This window comes from Cavia porcellus, unplaced genomic scaffold (assembly GCF_034190915.1).
Source record: "Cavia porcellus strain 051 isolate PalLab524CR breed Dunkin Hartley unplaced genomic scaffold, mCavPor4.1 scaffold_24, whole genome shotgun sequence".
NCBI lineage: Eukaryota > Metazoa > Chordata > Mammalia > Rodentia > Caviidae > Cavia > Cavia porcellus.
In genome coordinates this window covers 12,894,416-12,919,372 of record NW_026947507.1, presented here as the reverse complement: position 1 = coordinate 12,919,372, position 24,957 = coordinate 12,894,416, and the positions used below count along the sequence as shown (strand labels likewise).

The window sequence follows — 24,957 nt, the reverse complement described above, 5'->3', positions numbered from 1 at the left end:
GTAAATTTCTTTCAGCAAATCTGGTCCAATTTAGTCGATTTGAAGATAGTGCATCTATTGACCTGTGTCAGGATAGACCAAAATCACCCACACAGCCATCCGTCAGTAACATCTGAGGTTTGGTACCAGGTTTCCCTGTGGATTTGCAAGTCATTTATATAAAAGGGTGTAGCATTTGCATAGAACCTATGACATCTTCTTGTATACTTAAATAATCTCCAAGTAACTTATAATACCCAATACAATGTAAACACTAGGTAAATAGTTTTTATAGTGTAATATTCAGAAAATGAGAAAATCATCTGGGCGTGTTCAACATAAACACAACTATTTTCTCTGAACATGACCTGTGGTTGGCTGAATCCATAGATAGAACCTGATGATATAGAGACCCAAGTGTATTATATTAAATGGTTGAGTCATTCAGGTTTCTTTTGCTTTCTTTTTTGATAAATAAAAGGTATAAATTTGGAGGTAATAGACTATGACAGATGCTACAATTCTCATGCTCTCAAATTTTCTTTGACTTACATTACTCTTGTTGACTTGGATGGAAGGAAAACAGCCTCTTGTTAGGTGCCCCTTTGCCATAATTTATGTCAGTGGCCCCCAAGCCTTATGCAATTGTGGACTCAACCAAATCTTGCATTTGTGATTGGTTCATTGTCTGGTGCTTGGATTGGTGATGTGAGTGTTACACCAGCCTAGGGATGGAGCCAGCATACAATGTGACAGAGGGAAGAAGGTATGTCTCGCTTTTGCTGTTTGTACCTTGCTGTTTGCAGTGGCCATGAAACACTGCCCCGCCCCGCCACACTGCCTTGGAGCCAACTGAGTATGGACTGAAACCTCCAAGAACTGTAAGAAATCAACTTTCCTTCCCTGATTTTGGGCATCAGGTATTTTGTCTCAGCAATGAGAAAAAAGTAACTAAGACAACTTCTTTATCTGCCTTCCAGGAGATTCCTCACGCACATGAAATGTGTCTTTTTATCTTTGACCTTAGCACCTAGCACCATACCTGGCAAATCAATTGTAAGCAATCAATAAATACTGAACGGAACTTAAATACTTCAGGTATTGTCTGCTCTGCCATCCAAGATCTCTTTTTACTCTCCCTTTAATTTAGCATAGCGGTTAAGAGCACAGACTCTATAGCAAAACTCCCAAGTTCAAATCCTAATCCAGCCACCTGTCACATAATGCACTATGCCCTTGGTCAAATCACTTGTTTCTTCCTCAATAAATTGGGGATATCTCATAAGGTTTATAAAAGAATGAGTTAATATTTGTCGATTACATATGAAAGGATTTTGGCCCAGATGGACACTAGCCAGTAAAGCCTTGGAGGCAGAACCAAGAGGCTCTATCTTGAGGTCATCTTCCCCGCCCCTGGGAATTTACCTGTGGCACAAAATGAATACCAATGGGCTACCTATGCATCACTAATACCCCTTAGGCACCACCCCAAACCTAAGCTACATGTATGCCCCCACACCACGTGTCTACTGGAGAGAATGCCAGACCCCAGAGGGTCAGGGGATCTCTCCCCACATTCTTAAAATAAAGGTCATTTATATTTCATACTTCTTATCTTTTCAGCCATGCCAAAATTCTAACAGATGGTTCCCTGACGGGGAATGGCAAGGGAGAGACTACTGGTGAGTCCCCTGCCATTCAGAACCTAACTGTGTACTGGATTAATTCCTCACTTCTCAACACTTGAGAGCTGCTAAACTTGTCGCGGCTGGTTTGCAAACAACATGGGTCTAATTCATTTACCACAGGTGAGCAACCTCCGGAGATTACTGAGCGCTGGGCCAGGCCCCACATGGGTTTTCTTCCTATTCCCTGAACTCTAGACAGCCCAAGGCAGAGCCTTTCTCCATGGTCTGGGTCCCACACTGGAAGCTCTCACGTCCTTTAGAGCTTTTAAGCTCTCACAGGCAGAGTCATTACTGAAATCTACACCCCAGCTCCATGCTCCACCCACCCCACCTGCCCCACATACTCCGTGTCCCCGCGCACTCTGTGTACACCTTCCCCCCACCCTAAACGCTCTGCCTGGGCTCCCAGCATCTCCAGAGCAGTCCCAGCTCCGCATGCTGCACCTCGCCCCTTGCACGCCCTGCACCACTCTGTGGTCACCGCCCCCCACCCTGGGCACTCCGCCCCCACTCTCCATGCTCCATCCCTGCCCTGCACTCTTGGAGCATCCCAGCTCTGCACCATGCCCCAGCTCCGTGCCACGCCCTGCTGCACACCCTTCCCACCACTCTGTGTGCGCCACCCCCAACCTGGGTGCTCTGCCTGCCCTGCGTGCTCCGCCACCACCTGGGCATGCTCTGCCCACCCTCCGTGTACCGCCCCCACCCTACACACTGGCCTACTTCTTACCTTTTCAGCCATGCCAAATTCTATCACATACCATAGATAATGATAAATAAAATTTTGATAAATAGAAGTTTGATATTGATTGATAAATCAATCAATTGATAAATAAAAGTTTTCTTAATCTCACTGACATTTTCAATGATGGCAATGTGGTGATGTCTAATTTTCCATGGTCCTATAGTACTTTAACTTGACAGACAATATGTCAGACATTATTTTATTTAAAAACACTCATGTCACTCTGCTTGAAGGAAAATACTACTAAATTTTACTTACCGGAGGTTATTATTTTAGACTAAGCTCCCACACTAGTGCAAATAGACTAAACCAAATCAGAATGGAGTCACTCATGTCAGAGCCATGTAATCAAACTGAATTTTGAAACAGGCCAGTTTTCAAACAAGCAGGAATTACAAAGGCCAGTTTAGGTAAACCAGCAAGATAAGGAAGTCCTTATCATTTTGAAAAAGAAAGTAACTTTAAAATGACCTTGTTGTTCCCCACTTAGGTTTGTTTATCCTTTTTTGCCTAGAGCAAACCTCCTCTATTCAGTTTTTGGAGAGTCTATTTTAATAGACAGACTAAAGATCTCACAGATCACTTATAAAACCAATTTGATCTTTAAGCTAAAGTTGTTGTAATTTTATCTTTTGACAACACTATTGTCTCCATTTCTGAGAGAGAGAGGGGATCAGACAGAGGAAGTGGTTTAGCAAGGGAATTCCATAGCTGATGTTACCCAAACTATATGAAACCCAAACAGAGAAACAGCAGATGAATGATGTGAAACAGCCAGAGAAGTTGAATCACTTCATCTCTGAGTTGAAATGAATTGTGATTGTGTTTTGTGAAAAATAGTTCTTAATCAAAATTTGCCTGTATTACCTGCTGAAAAACAGGTTTTCTGAATAAATATGTACACATGTCAACTTGGACTATCCTGGAATTTACTTAGTGCAGCTTGAAGTTAAACATCTGTCTAAAGAGGCGCTACAGCTGGTACCAGTACCTGGAAAGGACACTTCATGAGAGTGTTACTGAACCCAGGCTTAGAAGTTTATCCCATAGAAAAACCAATGCTGGAGACACAGTGTTGGGAAGGAAGGTTATTTCCATAGTCAAAAAATGGAGAAGAGGACACTTCGCTCAAAATATTTCCTCGGGGCTGGGGATTTAGCTCAGCGGCATAAGCGCCTGCCTTGGAAGCAGGCAGTTGTGAGTTCGATCCCTGGTACTGGTAAAAACAAAAAAGACCAAAAAAAAAAAAAAAAAAAAAAAAAAAAAAGAAAAGAAAAGAAAACAAACTATTTCCTCAACTCCAGGAAGTTGAAGAATTACAGATACAGGAATAATTAGGGACAGAAACACTGTAAACAGGGGGAGAAATACTCTTGCCTTTGCTGGGAATAGGCAGTGGTTTTCCAGTGACTCCAACATGACTCTCACAGTCTGTTTCCAGTCAAGGTGGATGTTAAGGCTGACTTTAAAGAAGTGTTGAGTCAGATCGCAGTGATATGCAAATGCCACACAAATCTGAAACAGCTCACTCCAGGTCGGGTGTTAACAGAAGAGGACTGGAGCTGTAGGGCAGGGTAGGGCAGGAAATGGGAGAGGCAGGACGAATCTGTATGAGCACTGCAAGGTTTTGGTGCACAGACTGTCTCCACCACGCACACTAGCAGTCAAGGAACTCATTCTTGTCCATTTAAAAATGAAACCTCTCAACAGAAACTACTTGCAAGCTATTTCTCAGTCCTTTCCATTTGCACAGTATTTGCATCAACAACAATGACCCGGAAGGCAAATGTTTGGAATGCAGATATAGCAGCATTGGCGACAATAGGGTACTGATATTTCTGCTTTGCGCTTTTGACTATATTACGTTCTGGTTAAAAATTGGAAACAAGAATGTATTTTTAGTTTTTATGAAGAATCATCAGTTTTTTTCATAAGCTTTAAAAATTAGTAAGAGTCTTGGAGAATTTGAAGGTCAAGCAACCAAATATTATATATGAACATAGGCTATGGAGATACAAGCTCACTTAAAGAGATTGTTAGATGTTACTAGACAGACATTTTACAGAATATGAGGCTTTTGTCTTCTTCTTGGCTTCTCTACAATCATCTTCCAACTCTACAAATCTTGGTCATTTCCACCACCTCCCACGTGGGCTCCTCCTTTCTCCATCTTTTACTGCTACTAAGCTGCTTCTGCTCTGGCCAGCTATTTTCACCTACCAAACATAAGCACTGTAAGTACAGCCTAAAGGAATGGAGTGAAGTTCCTATTTATTAGATTTTGATATATACGTGTGAGATCATAAATATACTTGATCTTTGTTCCAGTTCCTGGCACAGAGCTCCAAAAAGCCTTAGGATTTCTTCAGTGGTAGAAGTGAGTTTTATAATTCCTAACAAGTTCTGTTAGCTTACACCACACTACTTTACATTAATAAGGTGACTTAGTGTGGGTCTTCTAGATTGTCTCATGATGGGAATAGTTGCCAGAAAAATCAAATAGGACACTGGAACTTTCCATCCACCCTGACTGTTGGGAAAGACATAATTGCTAGACATTGAGTTCTATAAAAAATCTTGAACAGGGAGATTCAGGTAATTCCTGAAAGGTTCTTGCCCTAATAGAAAATACTGTACAATTATGGCATGGTCTAACATGATGGAAGACCAAAGCCGGAACTCTTGCCACCTCCTCCTTTTAATTCGGCACTAATTGCAACTTCCTTTCCTGTTTGCGCACAAAGAAAATTCCAATCAGCTCCTCATACATTATCAGTGTCCACCCCTGCGCCACTTCCGATCAGAGGTCATATAACCCTCCGCCTCTCTGGATCAGGTTGGAGGAGATACCCAGCTGCCATGGGTTATGTGCTCCTTTCCATGTCCTCAATAAACCTGTTGTTTTCTTCTTTTACTTTTCGCTTCTCTGTTGCACCAGAAAACTCTAACATTTTTGGTGCCTTGCAACTTGGGTTGGCAGAGTGCGTTGGCTGGGAGTTGCTCCCAGTTCAAGCTCCCCTGTTTAAGAACCACCTTTCCTTCCTCTGGGACCTGCTTATTTGCCATTGTTAGCCTACATCCAACACCAACCCTCCTCCTTCATCACAGGTGAGCTGCCCTCTGAGGTTTTCTGTTTCCACTCCTCGGTGGATAACAGCTTTCATATTCTTTGCATTGTCAAGGCAAAGTTTTCAGCCTTCAAAATTCACAAGCACGCATCAGAAAACCTACTTGTTGCCATCCCTGGACAGCGATAGCAGTTTTCATGTTCCTTGGGCAGGACAGCCTGAGGCAAAACTGTTACCCTCTTGTTCTCTGGGGCCCCACCCTACACTCTCAGTGACTGAGATGAGAAGATGAGAATGTTGGGATCTTGCATGACACACTTTCAAAACAGGTGATGAATTCTTTCCATAAGTGTGAACCGGGACAGCTTTCACATTCCTTGAGGGGAGAGCTAAAGCTCTTAAGTCCCGAGGCAAAGTTGTTCTCTTAGCTCACCTCTAATTCAGTCACCATTTCCTGTCCCCCAAAACGTTATCTCTGGGGTACCTGGTTCATAACCTTGGTGTTCTTGGCCCCAAGAAGGCTACAAACACCAAAAAGCTGACCTTTTATTTATATTTTTGTCACAATAGAGGCTAGTTTGCAGAAACCCCTTATTTTTTTTCACTTTGAGTACATGTCTCTCATTTTTGTCTTGTACGGTAGCCCAAATACTTCTGGCTCACTCTGCTCCACCAGGATCTCTCCCTTCCTCCCCTGACTTTTACCCTCAGATGATATACTAAAATGCTAAAATTGGTTAAACAAAATCCCTTGGGGTTAAGAGAGCTTGGACAAGACTTCAATTGATGGATAGAAAAGTGGCTACATGGTAACTTTAACCAGTTCTTATTCATTAATTAGAGGCCCCAATAATCATAATCTTATGGGAGACACCCTAACTAAAGTTCATAAACAATCCCAATTTTATATTTGAAGGCATAAATATCTTTTATATGTCTTCAAATATAAAATTATGCCTTCAAATATAAATTTGGGATTGTTTATGATGATAAATATTTTCTTTCAGATCCAGACATCTTTCTTTTTCCTGTGCTTCAGCCAGGAGATTCAAGTCAAGTCAACATGAGGTCACCAGTCAAATGATAATTTTTAAATGTTATATATGTGCCACTATACTTAGAGATACTTAAATATTGAGCAGTCTAAACAATGCCACAAATTTCTTCAATGACATCCTACTAAAGGACATGTGTTACAAAATGTCATCGCAAATGTTAAATCATCCATGGTTAATAGAAAATAACAGTTCCATTTAATGTTCTATGTTAAGCTTATTGCCTCTACTACACTGTACTTATCAGTCTTTTCTTTTGGATGTTTAACAACTAAAATGTAGAGATAATTATAAATTCCTTTTACTGGAACCCACCAGATCTTTTCCAGAAAAAGGTTATATGATGCATATTGAAGTCATAATTAACTATATTCAACAGGTGTTAAATGATACCGCCCTAATCTTTCTCCTAAATAAAAAAGGTAAAATTAATAAAACAGGCCATCCTCCAAAAACAAATGGCATTAGACATTCTAACAGCACAGGAAATATTTATGCAATTGTAAAAACTAAATGTGTGTATCACAAATCAATGACATGTCAGTTTCTAAAATTCTCTGAACTTTATCCTTATCCTCCTTGTGGGAAGCCATTAGCAGAACTATACTCATAATTATCCTGTTCTGTTATTTGGTCCATGCATACTTTATTGATTCTTTGCTTTGTCTCCTCTAGACTTAAAGATGTATGCCTACCCAAGATGAATATGTCTGTTATCTCCTGAAAGCCACTAATTAAAAGCTCTGCAGAGTATCCTTGGTTGCTATTTGACAACTTCAACCCCCTTCAGCCTGAAGAAGCCAGGGATCAGTCATTGTTCATTATTCCCCAGAGCAGTTCAGGTTACCTCTTTAGAGGAAAAAAATGTTACAGGCAACTGAGTCAGTTAAAAATATTATACACAGTCAGACAGTGCTAGGGCCTCAAAGGAGCCCGCACAGAGGACCAGATAGATGTCTTGTGACCTTGGAGGAGACAGATACCTTCCTTTGTAGGCCAGATCTCAAGACAAAAGGCTAAACTTGGCCCTCACACAGGGAGACCTTCTTAATATGGATTTTTGTGTTTTTAACAACAGAGATAAAACTCAAAAAGAGAAAATAAAAATCTGATCTTTTAGCAGTGGCACATGGGACTCTAAGCAAGTAAACCAAAACAAGGCAAAGCTGCCTGAGACCCTCCCAAACAATGCTTCGAGTGTGACAAAAAAAGGACACTGGGCAAGAGCATGTTCCCTCTGCAATCTCAAGGGCCATTGGAAGAGCAACTGTTCTAGCCACCAGAGAATTGGGTAAGCCATCCTTTAACTCCTTGCCCTCACAGGAGATCTCATCACCACCAGACTCATCACTGGTTGATCTACTTGGACTTGCTGCTGAAGATTGATGTGCTGAAGATTGCGGGCTCAGGGCCCACAACATCCTTTAATATGTCTTTAGAGCCCCAAGTCTCACTGTAGGCCTCAGGTAAGACACTCTCTGTACTTGTCGACACAGAGGTGACATACAGTGTTCCTCCTGAGTTTTCAGGTCATTATTTAAATCCTCAGTCTCTGTAGTGGATGTTAACAGCCAACCTACACAGCCTGTTCAAGCAGGGCCCATTCCATGCAGGTTCCAAACTCTCTTCTTCACCCATAGCTTTCTGGTAATACCAACATGTCCCACAGCCCTTTTAGGTAGGGATCTCCTCCAAAAATTTAGCTTCTCCTTTACCTTCTCCCTCCCCACAGCTCTTGTCTTCCAAACACCATCACAATGTGCCACAAGACTGTCCCTTCCTATCCCTTCTTCCCTTGTAAATCCCATAGTCTGGGACACTTCCAACCCCACCTGCACTACCCATGTTATACCTATTTTAATTTATCTCAGGGATCCTTCAATTTTCCTTTGTGTTCTCCAATATCCTATAGCTCCCAAATGTTTATAAGGGCTTAAATCTATAATCAAGCAACTTTTAGACAATGGTTTTCTCAGTCCTTTCCAGTCACTTTACAATACTCCCATTTTCCTGGTACTCAAGCCTAATGGGTCCTATTGTCTGGTACAAGACCTTAGGGTAATCATTGACACTGTTACCCCAATTTACCTAGTGGTGTCAAACCTTTGTACTAGGTTCCATCATATTCCTCCCTCCACTGCTCACTTCATAGTCCTAGACCTTTAAAATGCCTTTTTGTACCATCCTCCCACACCCTGATTATCAGGGTTCTTTGTGTTTATGTAGACTGACCCAGACACTCTCATGTTTCAACAGCTTACTCATACCTGTCGTCTCTGTGTTAAAACGTTTCCTCAGGGACTCATACCACCCCTTCCTTTCCTACTCACCAGTTTCACAGACACACCCCTCGTCAGGCTGTCAGATAGATTTTACACACATGCTCTGACACAAAGTTCTTAAATATCTTCTTACCTTTGTCTGTACTTTTTCAGGATGGATAAAAGCCTTTCCCACAACCAGGGAGACTGCTGATGTAGTTACTAAAGTCCTGTTACAAGAAATCATTCCAAGATTTGGTCTGCCTCAGAATATCCAGTCAGATAATGGTCCAGCCTTTATTTCTCAGATCCCTCAACAGGACTACGACCAAAGTGGAGTGGTGTCCTCCTAACCCTAACTCCCCTGACTCTAAACATCCTGAGTGTGCATCTCATCTCCTATCTCCCATGTCCATCTCACCAAGGCCCCACAGCCACAACTTTCAGACAAAGTCATGTTTTGTTTTCCTGTTCGGTTCCTAATATCTTACATTCTAAACATGAGACCTCTCTGGGGCTAGGATCTCATCTAACTTAGAGTGATGCAGCCACAGCTCTCCCCACTCATAGTTTGTAATTTCCCAAACATGATTCGATGTCAGGCCTTATATTTCTCATGCTTCCCATTCTCTCCAGCTCAACTCCTAGACCAAGGAAAAATTGTAAGTTAGTCCTTTTTCACTTTCAGATGGGGGAATAATTGCCTCCTGTAATTTCACCCCTCCCAGCTCCATGCTCATTTTTCAGATTCTTCCTCACCAAAGGCCTGATGAAAGGATACATTTGGATCAAGGACACCTTTCTTTCTACCTCTCTTAGATCCCTTAAATATGATAGTGGCCTGCCTCCTCATAGCATCTTGTCTTTTTATTTATCCAATCTAGGATATGAGCATTTACCAACCAGAAACTCCTTGTTCTGACCGAAACACCTGGTACCAGCTGCTACACAGGCATCAACCGTCATCCTACCAACCTTCCTAAATCCCAAAACAATGCCCCCGTCCAGCAGGGAGTAGTAAGAGACAGTCTTCACCCTTTTCCTAACAACACAAAGATGGGAATGAAAGGTTCCACCCTAGTATAAATTACTTACAATTATGGTAGTGGTCTAACGTGACAGAAGGGCAAAGCAGGAACGCCTACCACTTCCTCCTCCTTCTTCAGCCCTAATTGCAACTCCCTTCCTGTCTGTGCACAGAGAATCCCAATCATCACACATCATCAGTGTCTTCCCCATGCGCCATTTCTGATCAGAGGTCATATAACCCTGTGCCTCTCTGTATCAGGTCAAAGGAGATAGCCCAGCTGCCATGGGTTGTGTGCTCCTTTCCACATGCTCAATAAACCTGATATTTTCATTTTTACTTTTTGCTTCTCTAATGTGCCAGAAAACTTGAACAATTCCCAGATTGGTGAACACATCAAAGTATTGGGAGACTGCACCCACAGATGAGAACATGTATACTCTATGCCACACGTTGCTCTATGCATCTTTCCTAGGCAGTTGTTCTTTGGTTGTATTACTTAGAAACTGGGGAATGTATATACCAGAGTTCTGTGAGCTGTTCTAGTAAATTGTTGGAATCTAAAAAGGGTGGGAATCCCTAATTTATAGCCAGTTGTTCAGAAGAATGACAGTGTCTCACCTCGGTAATGTGAATTCTTTTCCAAAATGGTACTTCATTCTTCTACAGTCTCATCTTGTTGTGCTGAAATGTGCCTCACTTTCAATTCTGACCACAATTACACATATTATTCTTTTACTCAACTTAGATTCTGTTACAGTTTGAGTGTAGATGTCCGCCACAAAGCTTCGTGCAGTCAGGGAGGAGGGCTTCTAGACTTTGTGAATGACTCATGGCCCAATATACAGTTGTGTGTGTGCCACACTCAAGGGCCTACATGTTTCTCCCCTTTTTTGTTTTTGCCACTTGTGGCTGCCACAAAATGTTGCCCTTTATCCATGCCTCCCTGCCTTGGAGCCAGCTGATTGTGCGCTGAAACCTGCACAAACTGAGCTAAATAAACCCTTCCTTCCTTAACTTTGAGTGTCAGGTATTTTGTCTCAGCAACATGAGAAAAATAACAGACAGATTCATTAAATACTTTGGCTGAACTTTGATACCTGTGGCTTCTCTTTATTAATAAATGCAGGTATAAGCTCAATGTTGGATAAAGCTGGTAAAGGTAATATGGAAGCAACTGAGTGCTACTAGATAAAAATCACACAATGGAACCCGCTGACATGACAGCACATTTGCAATTTGTTCATTTTAAAATTCCCCACAACAGGGGCTGGAGGTTTAGCTCAGCGGCATAAGCGCCTGCCTTGCAAGCAGGCAGTCGTGAGTTCGATCCCTGGTACCGATAAAAACGAAAAAGACAAAAAAAAATGAAAAAAAAAAATTCCCCACAACCTTACAAATCTTTCCTGGCCAGCTCACTCCCCCAGCTCTTGATGATTATTTCAAAATTTCTTTACTCTTCTAACTCCTAATCTCATTAACAACAGTTCAATTCTGAGTAACCTCTTCTCTTCTGCTTCACAGAAAATATAGAAGATACCATAAAGAAATTCCTAACCACAAAACGTACAAATATGGCTTCATTAGTACCTAGCCTTTCATACTTTTTAAAAATTTCTCTTTTCCCTGCTGTACCCCAAACTATGTTGATTTATCCTTCTTAAGAGTTCTCAGGAACTCTCGATTGTCAGTTACTTTTCTTTCCAATATTTTCAATGTTTCTCTTAATTGGATGTGACTGTTGTGATATGTTAGCTTGACTTAAGAACCACCTATTACATTAGTATAGTTTTGGATGTGTCTGTGGGTAATTAACACGTAGGCCAGCAAATTGAAGGGGCAAGAAACACCTCAGATGCGGGTGACACCAATCAACAGGCATGTAGCATGGACAGAATAAAAAGGGAAAGAAGGTAATATGCCCTCTTTTTTAGAATAATTCCAGTAGTCATTACCTTTGGACTTTGGTCTAGGTTCTTCAACCTGCCAGCACAAAATCATCAGCCTCTGACAGACTTACACAGAGTCCACGTTTTCAACCTTCTACTGCTTTGTAGGGTGAAGATGGTTATTTTGTATTCTTCTACCTCATTCTCCCACTTTTGATCCTGTAAATCTACCCAATAAATTGCTTTGTGTAATTATATACATTTTATATTGATTGGGTCTCTACAGAACCCCAATATACCTGCTGTTGGCATTCATTCATACTTAAATCTTAACCAAACAAAAATAAACACAATTCTTTCAATTTACTTTCTCTTTTATGGTTTCCTCTCTCAAACTGTATGTGGATATACAAGTGTATTCAATCTGTCTTCTTTATTGCTAGGTTGATGGCATTTTTAACCATTAACACAATGTTGAGATGAAAGTCTTGTGTATAATTTTTATTTGTGCAGGTATAAGCATTGGCCGGATTCCAAAAAATGGGGTTGCTATGTTAAAAATAATAATTGCAGCACTCCTGGAGGTTGAGACAGACAGATTGCTACTTTGAGCTCAGCCTGGCAACTTTGCGATAACATAATCTTGCCTCAAAAATATACATTAATTAAAAAGGGGTGCGGATGTATCTGAGTGAAGAAACCCTGAATTTACGCACTAGTACTTGCAAAGAAAGAAAGTTGAATTTTTCTCCACAAGTCTGCATAGTTGTTTTTTTTTTTTTTTTTTTTTTTCATTTTTATCGGTACCGGGATCAAACTCACGACTGCCTGCTTGCAAGGCAGGCACCTATGCCGCTGAGCTAAATCCCCGGCCCCCATGCATAGTTTTGACAATAGTATACTATCCAACTTTGGATATTTTTGATAGATGACAGATGATAACAGTATTATCGGCATGCTTTTATTATGATGGAGATGAAGCTCTTTACCTGAGTTTAAGGGATGTCTATTCTTTTTTGTGGTCTATTAATGCCCTTGGTCCATTTATCTATTGGTTGTCGGTCTCTTTCCTTTTTAATATTGAGACTGTATTATACAGCACAAAGATTAGAAGAGGCTAGTCTTTTCTTATTCCACTCCAGAGCCACTGCTTTAAACAGGGATAATCTCAGTCATTTCTGCTCCTCTGCTCTTTGGTAAAAGGAAATCCCAGTTACAATTTGTTTTTGACTCAAAAATAATATGTTCACCCAAAAGTTATTAGAATAAAATCTAACCTACCCCAATCTCACTTGTCCATTTTCCTTGGGAAACATAAGCTCTCTGATCACTAGCCAGCACTTCAACGTATTACATTAGAGCACAGATGCATTCTATTTGCCTCTTCCAGATTAAGCTCTTGGTTAACAATATTTTAACAGAGCCATGCTGGGCCTGGTAGGAGTAACAAGAAGCCAATTTGCCCCTGCCATAAGCCACTGCAGGCCATGTGGGACTCAAGAGGAGAAACAAGTCAATTCACCCTTCTTGTGAGCTGCTGCAAGCCATGTGGGGCGCAGGAGGAGAAACAACCCAATTTGCCCTTCCTGTGAGCCACCAGAAGCCATGTGGGGTCTGAGGGGAAAACAATCCAATTTTCCCTTCCTGTGAGTCAGTGAAAGCCATGCTGGGCCTGGCTTAAAACAAGCCAATTTGCCCTGACTGTGAGCAAACCGGTGTGCAGGTAGGGAAACAACACTCCCCTGCTCTCCCTGTAAGCAAGCAACTGGCTGATTAGGAAGACAAGTTGAGTTGATAGTAATGGAGGTGCCAAAACAACTTAATGCTTGTATTGTTTGTTGGACTTTGTAGGCCTAAAGCCAGTAGTCTGAGCATCTATTAGGAGGATAATAATGTGCAATATAGTAAATATGAGGGATTTCCTTCTGCCTTGTTTTTGAAATCCAATATTGTGCACTGTTTTATTCCACTTCATTGTTTTGTTTTATTCAATGTTCTGTTTTGGTTTTATTCTGTTTTGTTTGATTTTATTATGTCTGATGTTATGGACAGCAGTTTTGAAGATAATAAGAGGCCTTGATAACAAGTGGCCTATGGTAGCCACTATTGATTTCCTACTATCCTGTTTTGAAATCCTGTATTACTGTCACTGGTTTTTTTTTGCCTAAATTGTTTATTAGGGTTATGAGTTTTACAAACATCACTTATATTAGCAGTTACGGTAGAGTTGGAGAGTATTACACCTTCTCCAAGCTGCATGGCGAGAACCACCAATAGTGCGGTGGAACTTGTGGCCCTTTCCAAGGCCACAACTCTTGCGACCTGCAGATGTCAGCTCAGACATCTCCATGTGCTCATGGACTGGTTTGGCTCACCAAACCAGTCTGAGTGTCAAGGATTTCTTCTAAAGGCTTTGTGGAATGGATCAATGAGTATAACCTCAAAGAATTTGTATGTGGAACCTTCACCAACCCAGTAAGAATTGAGTACTCTGAGAGCCCCACAGTGGCATCCAGCTTGCTCCTCAGCAACAGACTGAAGGCTGCATGCAAACTTTAGCTGGTTAACACCATGATGGACAGGCCTGCTACAAGCTGCTCCTTTAGGAACTGGACATTTGCGACTACCCTAATGCACACAAATCCCATATTTGACATAACCTTGTTTGGCCTTGTATCCCAATCTGTGAGCTTTACCAGGCTGGATGGGGTGCGGAGCCCTGTGAAGCACAGAGAGCTGGCAGTACTGCCAGTAGTTGGCACTCAGAAGAATGCATCACATTGGACTGTTTCTTCCTTCATAGCTTCTGGACGTACTTGTATGCACCCACCTTGGCTTACCTGATGGCTGCTACCAGATGAAAGGCCACTGTTTAGTTTTGATTGGCTTTATTTTGTTTTATTTGTTTGGTTTTAGTCTCTTTTAAATACATTTCATTATTTTGTTTTGATTGGATTTGTTTTGTTTTCCTTTGATTTTATTATGTCTGACGGTATGTGAAAGGTTATTGCCCTAGTATTAAATTACTGGACATTATGGTGGTTGTCTAACCTGGTGGAAGGCCAAAGTGATGACCACTTTTTTCTCTTTCCCTTTAGCCCTGATTTCAATCCCCCCCCCCATGCATGCAAAGAGAATTTTAATCAGTTCCTTGTGCATCATCAATGCCCACCCAAGCACTACTTCTGATCAAAGGTCACATACCCCTCAGACCTTTCCGTTTCTGTCAACGGAAAAAAGCCCAGCTCCTGCCATGAGTTGTGAGTTCTTCTCCATGTCCTCAATAAAAGTGTTCTTTTTTCTGTCTTTTTGCTTCTCTATTTAAAAAAAAAAAATCCTAACATTTTGGTGCCTTGCAACTCAGATTGGCAGTGTACATTGGCTTCTGGGGGTCACCCCCAGTTTTGAGCTCCCCTGCCTATGAGCTACCCTCCCTTCCCCTGGGACCTGCCTATTTGCCATTGCTAGCCTGCACCCAACACCGATCTACCTTATTTGTCATAGGTGAGTCACCTTTCTGTCTGGGGTTTCCTGTCTCAATTTCTTAGTCTATAACAGCTCTCTCTCACTCCTTGGGTGACAGAGGTAGAGCTGTTCTCAGCCTGAGAAATACATCAGCTCACATTGGGGAACCTCTTGCTCTCCCCTGGACGAAGATAACAGCTCTCATGGTCCTTAGGCTAGATAGCCCAAGGCAGAGCTGTTACCCTTTGTTTGGGACTCTCCTTCCCCTGGTACTCTTTTTGAAGGCCAATGAGAATGGGTGTTGGGGCTTTCTCTGTCACACTCTCAAAACAAGTGAGACTTCCTTTGATAAGTGTGACCCTGGACAGCTCTCACACTTCCTGGGCAGGACTAAAGCTCTTACATCCCAAGGCAGAGTTGTTCTCTTAGTTCACCTCTAATTCGGCCACTATGAGGGATACTATTTCTTGTCCCCCAAAAAACACACCTCTGGGGGGCCTGGTTCATAACCTTGGTGCTTTTGGCCTCAGGAAAGCCATAAAAAACAAAAAACTGATCTTTTACTGCCAGGTGGCTTGGCTGACCTAGGAATTTGACAGCAGCCCATGGCCTAAAGGGGGGACATCTGATTCCTCTGTCTTTTAAGATTTATATAACTTTTGTCACAGCAGTGGCAAGTTGGTAGAAATCCCTTAGTCCAGGCCTTTTTCACTCTGAGGATGTCCTTCTCTCATTCAGTCATGTACAGCAGCCCAAGTACCTCTGGCTCACTCTACTCCACCAGGATCTCCCCCCCACACACACCAGATCCCTTAGATGATGTGCCTATTTTTACTTCCCCTCCCTCAGATCCCTAAGCCCAAACACCTCGGGCTTCTCAACCAGAGGTCTCTGAGCTCCCCGCTTCATCCTTTCCCCCTTTCCTCACCCCCAGTAGCCTCTAAGTTTTCCCTTACTTCCACTCTCCAATCTCAGCCTCCTCAATCCCCTCAACGTGGGCCATCTATCCCATCTGACAGCTCCTCTTCTTTCTCCTCAGCTCCTGTGTCATCATTCCCCCAGCCAGCTCACCACACTCTGTCTTACATGTTTCAGCCAACTACCAGACCACATGGCATTTGACCACCATCTTGCAATTCCATACCTCATGGTCCTCAGCAGCCATTTTGCTGCTGCCCACATAGAGGACAGCCTCTATCTTGTGGTCCCCCACCATGTGACAGTCCACTGTCATCTTGTGACAGGTCATAGGGTAAATGGCCACTATCTTGTGGTCCCTCATTATGTATCTGCAGCAGCTATCTTGTTGCAGGTCACATGATGGCCAGGTGCCATCTTGTGCTCCTTCACCATGTAACCAGAAGTAGCCATTTTGCTGCAGGTCACACAGTAACCAGTCACTACCTTGTGCTTCTGACACATGGTGATGAGCAGCCATTTTATGGTTGATCACCCTGTAACCGCCCACAGACACCTGTTGGGTAGTTTGCTGCTCGGTGGCCATCTACAACTCCCACTCCACCGCCTTCTGAGCCTCAATCCTTATTCCCCCTTTGGGAATAGGCTGGTCCCAAGGGACTAGTTCACATTCATGTTCCTTTTCCCCTGGCCAACATATCTCAGATTACCATGGATTAGGTTCCTTTTCTGTTGACCCTCAAAATTATATTAGAGATTTTTAATTTATAACTAATTGTTATGATTTATACTTCAGTGATGTTTATGTAATTCTAAACACCACCCTCAGCTCACAAGAGTGGGCTCAGCTACCGCAAGCAGCTTGAGAGGAAGCTGATCATAGACATAAAGCAAACACTGCTGAGAAAGACCCTGGGCCTACTACAGTGTCTGAACAGAATCCTAACTGGGATTACCAAAATGGAGAAAGTTCTTATAAAGTACGTAAGATGATTAAATGCATAACTGTGGGGCTTAATAAAATAGCTCACAAGCATACTAACTATAACAAGCTTTTAAAACAGGTCCAAGATGCTAATAAAAACCCTGCTACGTGACTAACATATCTTAGGGACACCTTAATTAAGTTGACTAATGTAAACCCAGACTCTTATGAAATGACAATTAACTCTTATTTTATTTCTCAGTTTGCCCCTGACATTCATGAAAAACTATAAAAGGCTAAACTTGGCCCTCAAACCACACAGGGAGACCTTTTTATTTTTGGTACCAAGGATCGAACTCACAACTGTGTGCTTGCAAGGCAGGTGCTTATGCCACTGAGCTAAATCCCCAGCTCAATTCAGGTACTTTTTTTTTTTTGTACCAGGGATTGAACTCGTGACCTCGTGCTTGCCAGGCAGGTGTTTATGCCACTGAGCTAAATTCATTGCTCCCCTAGGAGACCTTCTTAATATAGCTTTTTGTGGTTTCAACAACAGATAAAACTCAAAAGGAAAAAAAGAGGCACAGAAAAAGAAATTTGCTAAATATCAATTGGATTTTTTAGCAGTGGTATTTGGGGCTCCTAAGACAGATAAACTGAAACAAGGCAGAGCTGCCCGAGCCTCTCCTGGACCATGCTTCAAGTGTGACAAAAAAGGACATGGGGCAAGAGAATGTCCCAACCCACGATTTCCTCTGGGGCCCTGCCCCCTCTGAAATCTCAAGGGCTATTGGAAGAACAACTGTCCTGGCCTCCAGAGAGCAAGTAAGCCATCCTCCAATTCCTTGCTCTCACAAAAGATCTTGTCGCCACTGGATTTGTTTCTGGCTGACCTACTTGGACTTGCTGCTGAAGAAGATTGATGGGGCTTGGAGTTCATAGTTCCCATTGATATCCTTTTCAGAGCTCCGAGCCTCCCTGGAGATCTCTGGTAAGACACTTCCTGTACTTGTAGACACAGAGGTGACATATAGTGTTCTTCCCGAGTTTTCAGGTCATTATTTAAATCCTCAGTCTCTATACTGGATGTTGATGGCCAACCTACACAGTCTGTTCAAGAAGGGCCCATTCCATGCGTGTTCCAAACTCTATTCTTCACCCATCGCTTTCTGGTAATACCAACATGTCCCATACTCCTTTTATGCAGGGGTCTCCTCCAAAAGCTTAACTTCTCCTTTATCTTCTCTCCATAGCTCTTGTCCTCTCAACACCATCACAAATGAACTACAAACCCAACCCTTTCTTTCCTCTTTCCCCTGTCAATCCCATAGTCTGGGACGCTTCTAACCCCACCTGCACCATCCATGTTATACCTATTTTAATTCGGCTCAGGAATCCTTCAATCTTTCCTTGCCTTCCCCAATATTACCCCCAAACATCTGTGAGGGCTTAAGCCTATAATCAAGCATCTTTCAGATGATGATTTTCTCAAACCTACAATACTTTACACCTCACAATAACTTACAATACCTCCATTCTCCCAGTACTTAACTCTAATGGATCCTATTGTCTGGTACATGACTTTAAGGTTATCAATCATGCTGTTACCTGATTCACCCAGTGGTGCCCAGCCCTTATATCATCCTCTCTCATATTCCTCCCTCTATCACTCACTTCACAGTTCTAGATCTTAAAGATGCTTTTTAAAAATCATCCCCCTACACCCTGAGTATCAGGATTTCTTTGTGTCTATGTGGACTAATCCAGACACTCTCATGTCTCAACAACTCACCTAGACAGTGCTCCCTCAAGAGTTCACGGATAATCCTTATTTCTTTAACCAAGCTCTTGCCACTGACCTTATAGCTCTTGACCTCAAATCCAGCACTCTCCTGCAATACATTGATGATCTTCTCCTGTGTTATACTTTATCTATACAGACAGTTTCCTCAATTTTCTCTCCATTTGGGGGTACAGGGTTTCTCCTGCTAAAGCCCCAAAGGTAAAATATCTGGGTCTCTCTCTTACTCCTGCCACTTGTTTCATTACTATAGATCATAAGGTGATCCTTTGGGATCTTCAGGTGCCCACAACCAAACAACAGATTTTATCTTTTCTGGTTTTAGGTAACTTCTTTCGCCTGTGGATTCCTAGCTTTGCAGCTATAGCCCAACCCCTCTACTAGAGCTTCCAAGGCTTCCTTGTCAAAACCCCTAGACCCCACTACACCCATACACACCTCCTTTCATAAACTAAAAGAGGCTCTCCTACGGGCTTTAGCCCTTACCCTTCCTGATCCCACCCAACCCCTCACTCTGTACACTACCTCTCAGGATCACAATGCTGTAGTGTATTAGGACACAAAAAGGGACCTTCTTTTCAAGCGGTAGCCTACTTGTCAAAACAGTTAGATAACAATTTGAGGATGGGCACCTTGTCTCTGAGCCCTTGTGGCTGCAGCCCTACTGACACAGGAAGCTAAAAAGTTCACATTCGGACAATCTATTACAATATACTCACCTTATCATTTAAATGAGCTTATCTCACATAAGACACTCCCTGCCCTAATTACCCCTTCTCACTTACAACAGGTACATCTAGCCCTCTCTCAGAACCCTTCTATCTCTATTGCAACTAGTAGTTATCTCAACCCAGCAACTTTGCTTCCCACCTCACAAAATCATCCTCACCACGACTGTATTGAGGTCTTACGGACGATTCCCACCCCTTTCCCTCACATTAGTAGCACACCTCTCTCTTTAGCGTTTGACACATGGTTCACAGATGGCAGTTCAACAAACACAAGACAATCAGAAGAGAGCAGGATATGCAATAGTTAACCAGTCAAGAGTCATACAGATTACTCACCAACAACTGCTTCATAGATCAAATTACACACAGGGATGTATTTCCCAGGGAGCAAAATTTGTCCTCCCAGATCAGCAGGCCTTAGACGCCATAACTGACTTATGCAATTGTTTCCACATACACTCTTAGGCCCAGTAGCTACACATTCTTTTGTGAAGGCTATCATCATTCAGATTAGTCATGCTCTGAATTAAAACCTCTCCTCAGGGACACATACCACCCCTTTCGCTTCCTACTCACCAATTTCATGGACATACCCCCCGTCAGGACTGGCAGATAGATTTTACACACATGCCCTGCCAAAAATCTCTTAAATGTCTTCATCTGTATCTTTTCAGGATGGATAAAAGCCTTTCCCACAACCAGGGAACCTGCTGATGTAGTCACTAAAGTCCTGTTATAAGAAATCATTCCAAAGTTTGATCTACCTCAGAATATCCAGTCAGATAATGGTCCAGCCTTTATTTCTCAAATCACTCAACAGGTACCCTCAAGCTTACAAATTACCTGGTGCCTATACATTCCATACCATCCACAATCCTCAGGAAAAGTAGAAAAGGCAAATGGCCTCATAAAAACATACTTAATCTTCCTGCCTCCAAAAGACTCTCTCCTCTTGCTGCCTACATCTCAATTCTCTCATTCCTGAAACTTGTTATGACAACATGCCAGTCTGTCTTCCCCAGACCTCTGATGAGACCAAACCAGATTCTCCCATACCCCCAGGAGGTCTAATTTATGTTAAATCTTCTAAGTCCACAGGACTACAGCCAAAGTATAGTGGCTCCTACCTGGTCTTCCTTGCAACTCCTATGGTGGTCAAGGTCGCTGCACTGTCATCCTGGTTGCATGTCACTCAGGCTAAGTGGTGCCCTCCTAACCCAAACTTCCTTGACCCTAAACATCCTAAGTGGTCATCATATCTCCTGTCTCCCACCTGTCTCCATTTTACCAAGAGCCCACAGCCACAAATTTCAGACTAAGTCATGCTTTGTTATCCTATTTGGTTCCTGATCATTTACATTCTATTAGCTATTTTTTTCACTGTAGTATTCTTGGTAGTCTTTCCTAGTCTCCCACATTATACGTAAAATTGCTCTCATACTGTTCTATATAACAACTATCTTAGTTCTCTCCACCTTCAGCTATTTAGTTACATATGAGACCACTCTGAGTTTGGGCTCTCCTCTCACTTACAGTATGCAGTCACAGCCCTCCCCACCTCTAGTCTGTAATTTCCCAAACATGCTTCAGTTGTCAGGCCTTATATTTCTCATGCTTCCTATTCTTTCCAGCTCAGACCCTGGACCAAGGACAAGTCTTACTTATGCTTTTACTTTTATCCTTTCAGACGGGAAACTAACTGCCTCCCGTAACTACACCCCTCCCAACTCTGCACTCATTTTTCAGATTCCCTACTGTCACCTTAGACCTTATGTCCAAACCTGGGATAAGGGAACTTAATCAAAATGGAGTAATTTGTCAATCTGTCAGTCATCTTCTTCCTCACCATGGTCCTGGTACGACACATTCAGATAACAGACAGCTCTCCTTTCACCTCTGCTGAGTCCTTTCATTATGATAGTGACCAACCAGCACCTTGCCTCATAGCACCTTGCCTTTTTATTGCTCCAATTTAGGATGTGAGCGTTCACCGACTATGAACTCCTTATCTGGGCTGAAACATCTGATACTAGCTTCTACATGGGCATCATAGCATCCTGTCAACCCATTTAGGATGTGAGCGTTCACCGACTATGAACTCCTTATCTGGGCTGAAACATCTGATACTAGCTTCTACATGGGCATCATAGCATCCTGTCAACCCTCCTGATTCTCAACACGACGTCCCCATACAGCAGGAAGTAGTCAAGAGAGACTCGATGCCCTCGCCTAACAACAGAAAGATTGGGAATGAAAGATTATTTCCCTAGTATAAATTACTGTATATTATGGTGGTGGTCTAACCTGGCAGAAGGCAAAGTGATGACCACTTCTTCCTCCTTCCCTTTCATCCCCGATTATAAGTTCTTCTTTCCTTTTCTATTCATGCAAAGAGAATTTTAATCAGTTCTTCGTACATCAATGCCTGCTGAAGCGCAACTTCTGGTCAGAGTTCACATGCCCCTTAGCCTGCCTCTGTTTCTGTCAGAGGAAAAAAGCCCAATTCTTGCCACAAGTTGTGGACTCCTCTTCATGTCCTCAATGAAGGTATCGTTTTTCTTCCCTATTGTGCTGAAAAACTCTAACAGTATGGATGGCTATTTTTAAGAAAACAATAGACATTATGGTGGCCATTGCTGATTCTCTATTATCTTGCTTTGCAGATTTGTTTTGCTTTCATTATTCTGTTCTGATTAGCTTTATTCTGTTTTGTTCAGTTTGGGTTTATTCTCTTTGAAATGAAAAAAAATTTTTAAATATTTTAACACCCATTTAGTAGGGCACTATGAAAAACATCAACAGGAACAACAAAAAAACACAAACACATTGGTAATTTAAGTTTGAATTTATGTTTGGAAATAAAAACACAAATTAAAAAACTTTTACAAAATTCTCACACAAAGACCCATTTTAGGATATTATTACATGCTGCATTTACTTAGAAAAAGTTAATAGATCTTATCAAAATAAATAGTTGTCAATTGTAAATGTATATTCCTTTCTTGAGCCAAAAGGAAGTTCACATGAAAAGTCACTGAAAGTTTGTGAGGCAAGGTGCAGTCGCTGTGTCAACCACCTCCATGAGCCAGGAGCCTTGGAGCCTGGTCTCCTCAGCTGGGGCTGAACTGCAGCCTGTAGTTTCCCGTATGCATAGAGGGGTTTTCGCTGGATGCTTCTAAAGCTCTATGTGCAATGATTCTTTCATTTCATATAACAGTACAAAATGTTACCACTATTTTTTCCTCTGATTATAAATTTCAACTGACTATAGCATGCTTAAAAATTATACTACAAGAAATACTACAATTTTCATGGCTCTTTGGAAAAGCTCCATTTTAGGAATTTCTCACTTGGTTCACTTTTTCACATGCCTTTGGAGTGTATGCTCCTGAAGAAATCATCTGGCAGAACTTTTCTGAAGTGGTATCTGTAGCTCTGCAAGTTTGGATAGAGCCACATCACTGCTCATGTTCAAACCATCTTCTGTCAAATTACGGATTGCCCAGAAGTTCCACTTATTGTTTTTTCCTTACTTTTACTGTTTCTTATACAGACAATACTTTAATGTTTCTGCAGAACTTCTTCATATCCCTCTAGTAACAGTCTGAGGCTTTTATGTAGTAGATCTTCAAGCATTTTGCTGGTGTGTAAATTTCATCTGATTTGTGCAATAACAAATGCTGGCAGATCTTAGCACCTTGTAGTTATGACTCTGTCTCTCCATTAATATTGCATATTAGCCTTAAAAGAATCAATTCAGTGTATTCATACTTTCTCTTAAATATATTCTTTCCTTATCAATTATAGACATGTTTTTAAAAGAAACACATGCTCAAAACAAATATCATGAGCTATAGCCATGATAAGTGATTAAAAATGCAGCTGATTTTTTTTCCTATATCAGTTCTAACATAAAGGTTCAAGCCTTTGAACATATCCATGGATCTTCAAGGTCTAAAATACATTAGCACACATCATCATTTCTATAGTCTAAGAAAAAGAGTACACAATCTTACATGTGTAGGGGAGTGCCATTAAAATTCACTACTGCAATGTTTATTTTCCTCATAATTATTTGAAAATTCATAGCATACATCAAAATGTTGCTAATTATGAAGATATAAGGTCACAATAATTTATTTTCATAATGATTGTATCAATATCCATATTTCTTTATTCCTAATTAAGTTCAATTTCAACTACCTGATTCTGAGTTTGAGGTAGCTTCATGGTGGGTCTTTTGCTAGGGAAATGGTATGGTCCTGAAATATTCAATTAGAGAAGGAAATACAGTATCATTCATATTGTTTCCTCACTTGGTATATTAACATAAAAAAGTCAACCATTTTTTAGTGATAAAAATACAGTTCTTTTGTGAGCATGGACATAATACATGGAATTTGTTTCTTTGCATGAAAAGTGGCATCATAGGAAAAGGACTCAAATTCTGTTGCTACTTTTCGGTTAACCCGAGTAAGAATGTGCATAAACTCAAGCTTGTGTGCGTACAATTTCAGCATAGCACAAAGTGACTGAATGAACCAGGATCCATCCTTTGAATTTCGCCAAGAATAGTAACCTAAAAAGAAAAATATACCCAAATACCATGGATATCTGATTTTAGCTCATTCTATACATTATTATATAATCACATCTATAAAATTAAGCATAAAGTTCCACAGGCTTTCTTAGCCATAAAAGGAAAAGAAAATGACACCTTTGGTTTTAGGAGAAATGATGCTGGATGGGGAAAAAAATATATTAGCGATACACTTCTGCTTTGAGCAGGGAAAGAACTGTGAACTACATTATCTAGGCTTCGCACAGGGAGGGACAAATAGGTCCTTTCTTATAGGGAGGAACAAGTAAACATGCTAAACATAAGAAGACGTAAAAGCAAAGACACATAAAACAGACAATTATAAGTTGCATGGTGTTTCAATCAGATTTCATTTTATTTTGCTTTTTTAGGATCTCATATAGTTCAGGCTGGCCTTGAACTATGTAGCATAGCCTAGTCTTACAGGCATGTATCACCAACTCAGAGGATTTCATCTTATTTAAATATTAGGTTAGATAAATAAATTGTTATGTATGCCTACACATTTAAGAATATTAATTTATTCATAAATAACATCTGAATCAAGTATAATAATCAGAAAATCCAAAAAGGGAAAATTATATAGCAATCTTTTTCTATAAACTCCTACACCTACTGCATTTAATTTAGAAGTGTTTTTGCCTAAAATGGTACTTTAAGAATAAAGGAAACCATACTGAGCACATTTAAAAATGTAACATTGCTTAAAAACACTTTTATTACGTTTGCAAACTCTCTGACACCCGAGTTGGTATATAAGTGAACATAATCCAACATTTATTTATATGATGATATTGGTAACAGT

The 24,957-nt window shown here is 41.3% G+C and overlaps 1 protein-coding gene and 1 pseudogene across 6 annotated transcripts in view; both read right to left on the bottom strand.

The window, feature by feature from the left end:
• Positions 1-24,957, bottom strand: part of Casp3 (caspase 3) — a 59,918-nt gene that overhangs the window by 18,523 nt on the left and 16,438 nt on the right. For 4 of the 6 annotated variants that reach the window (XM_063234675.1, XM_063234676.1, XM_063234674.1 and 1 more), the window contains exon 7: positions 22,379-24,131. The exons of 1 other annotated variant lie outside the window; for it this stretch is intronic. In XM_063234675.1, the coding sequence (XP_063090745.1) occupies positions 23,902-24,131 (230 nt within the window). In that variant the 3' untranslated portion in view covers positions 22,379-23,901. Of the gene's footprint in view, positions 1-22,378; positions 24,132-24,957 lie in introns of those variants that run through there. One more of the 6 variants, XM_063234677.1, reaches the window with a different exon arrangement.
• Positions 12,688-16,681, bottom strand: LOC100718586 (large ribosomal subunit protein eL15-like; annotated as a pseudogene).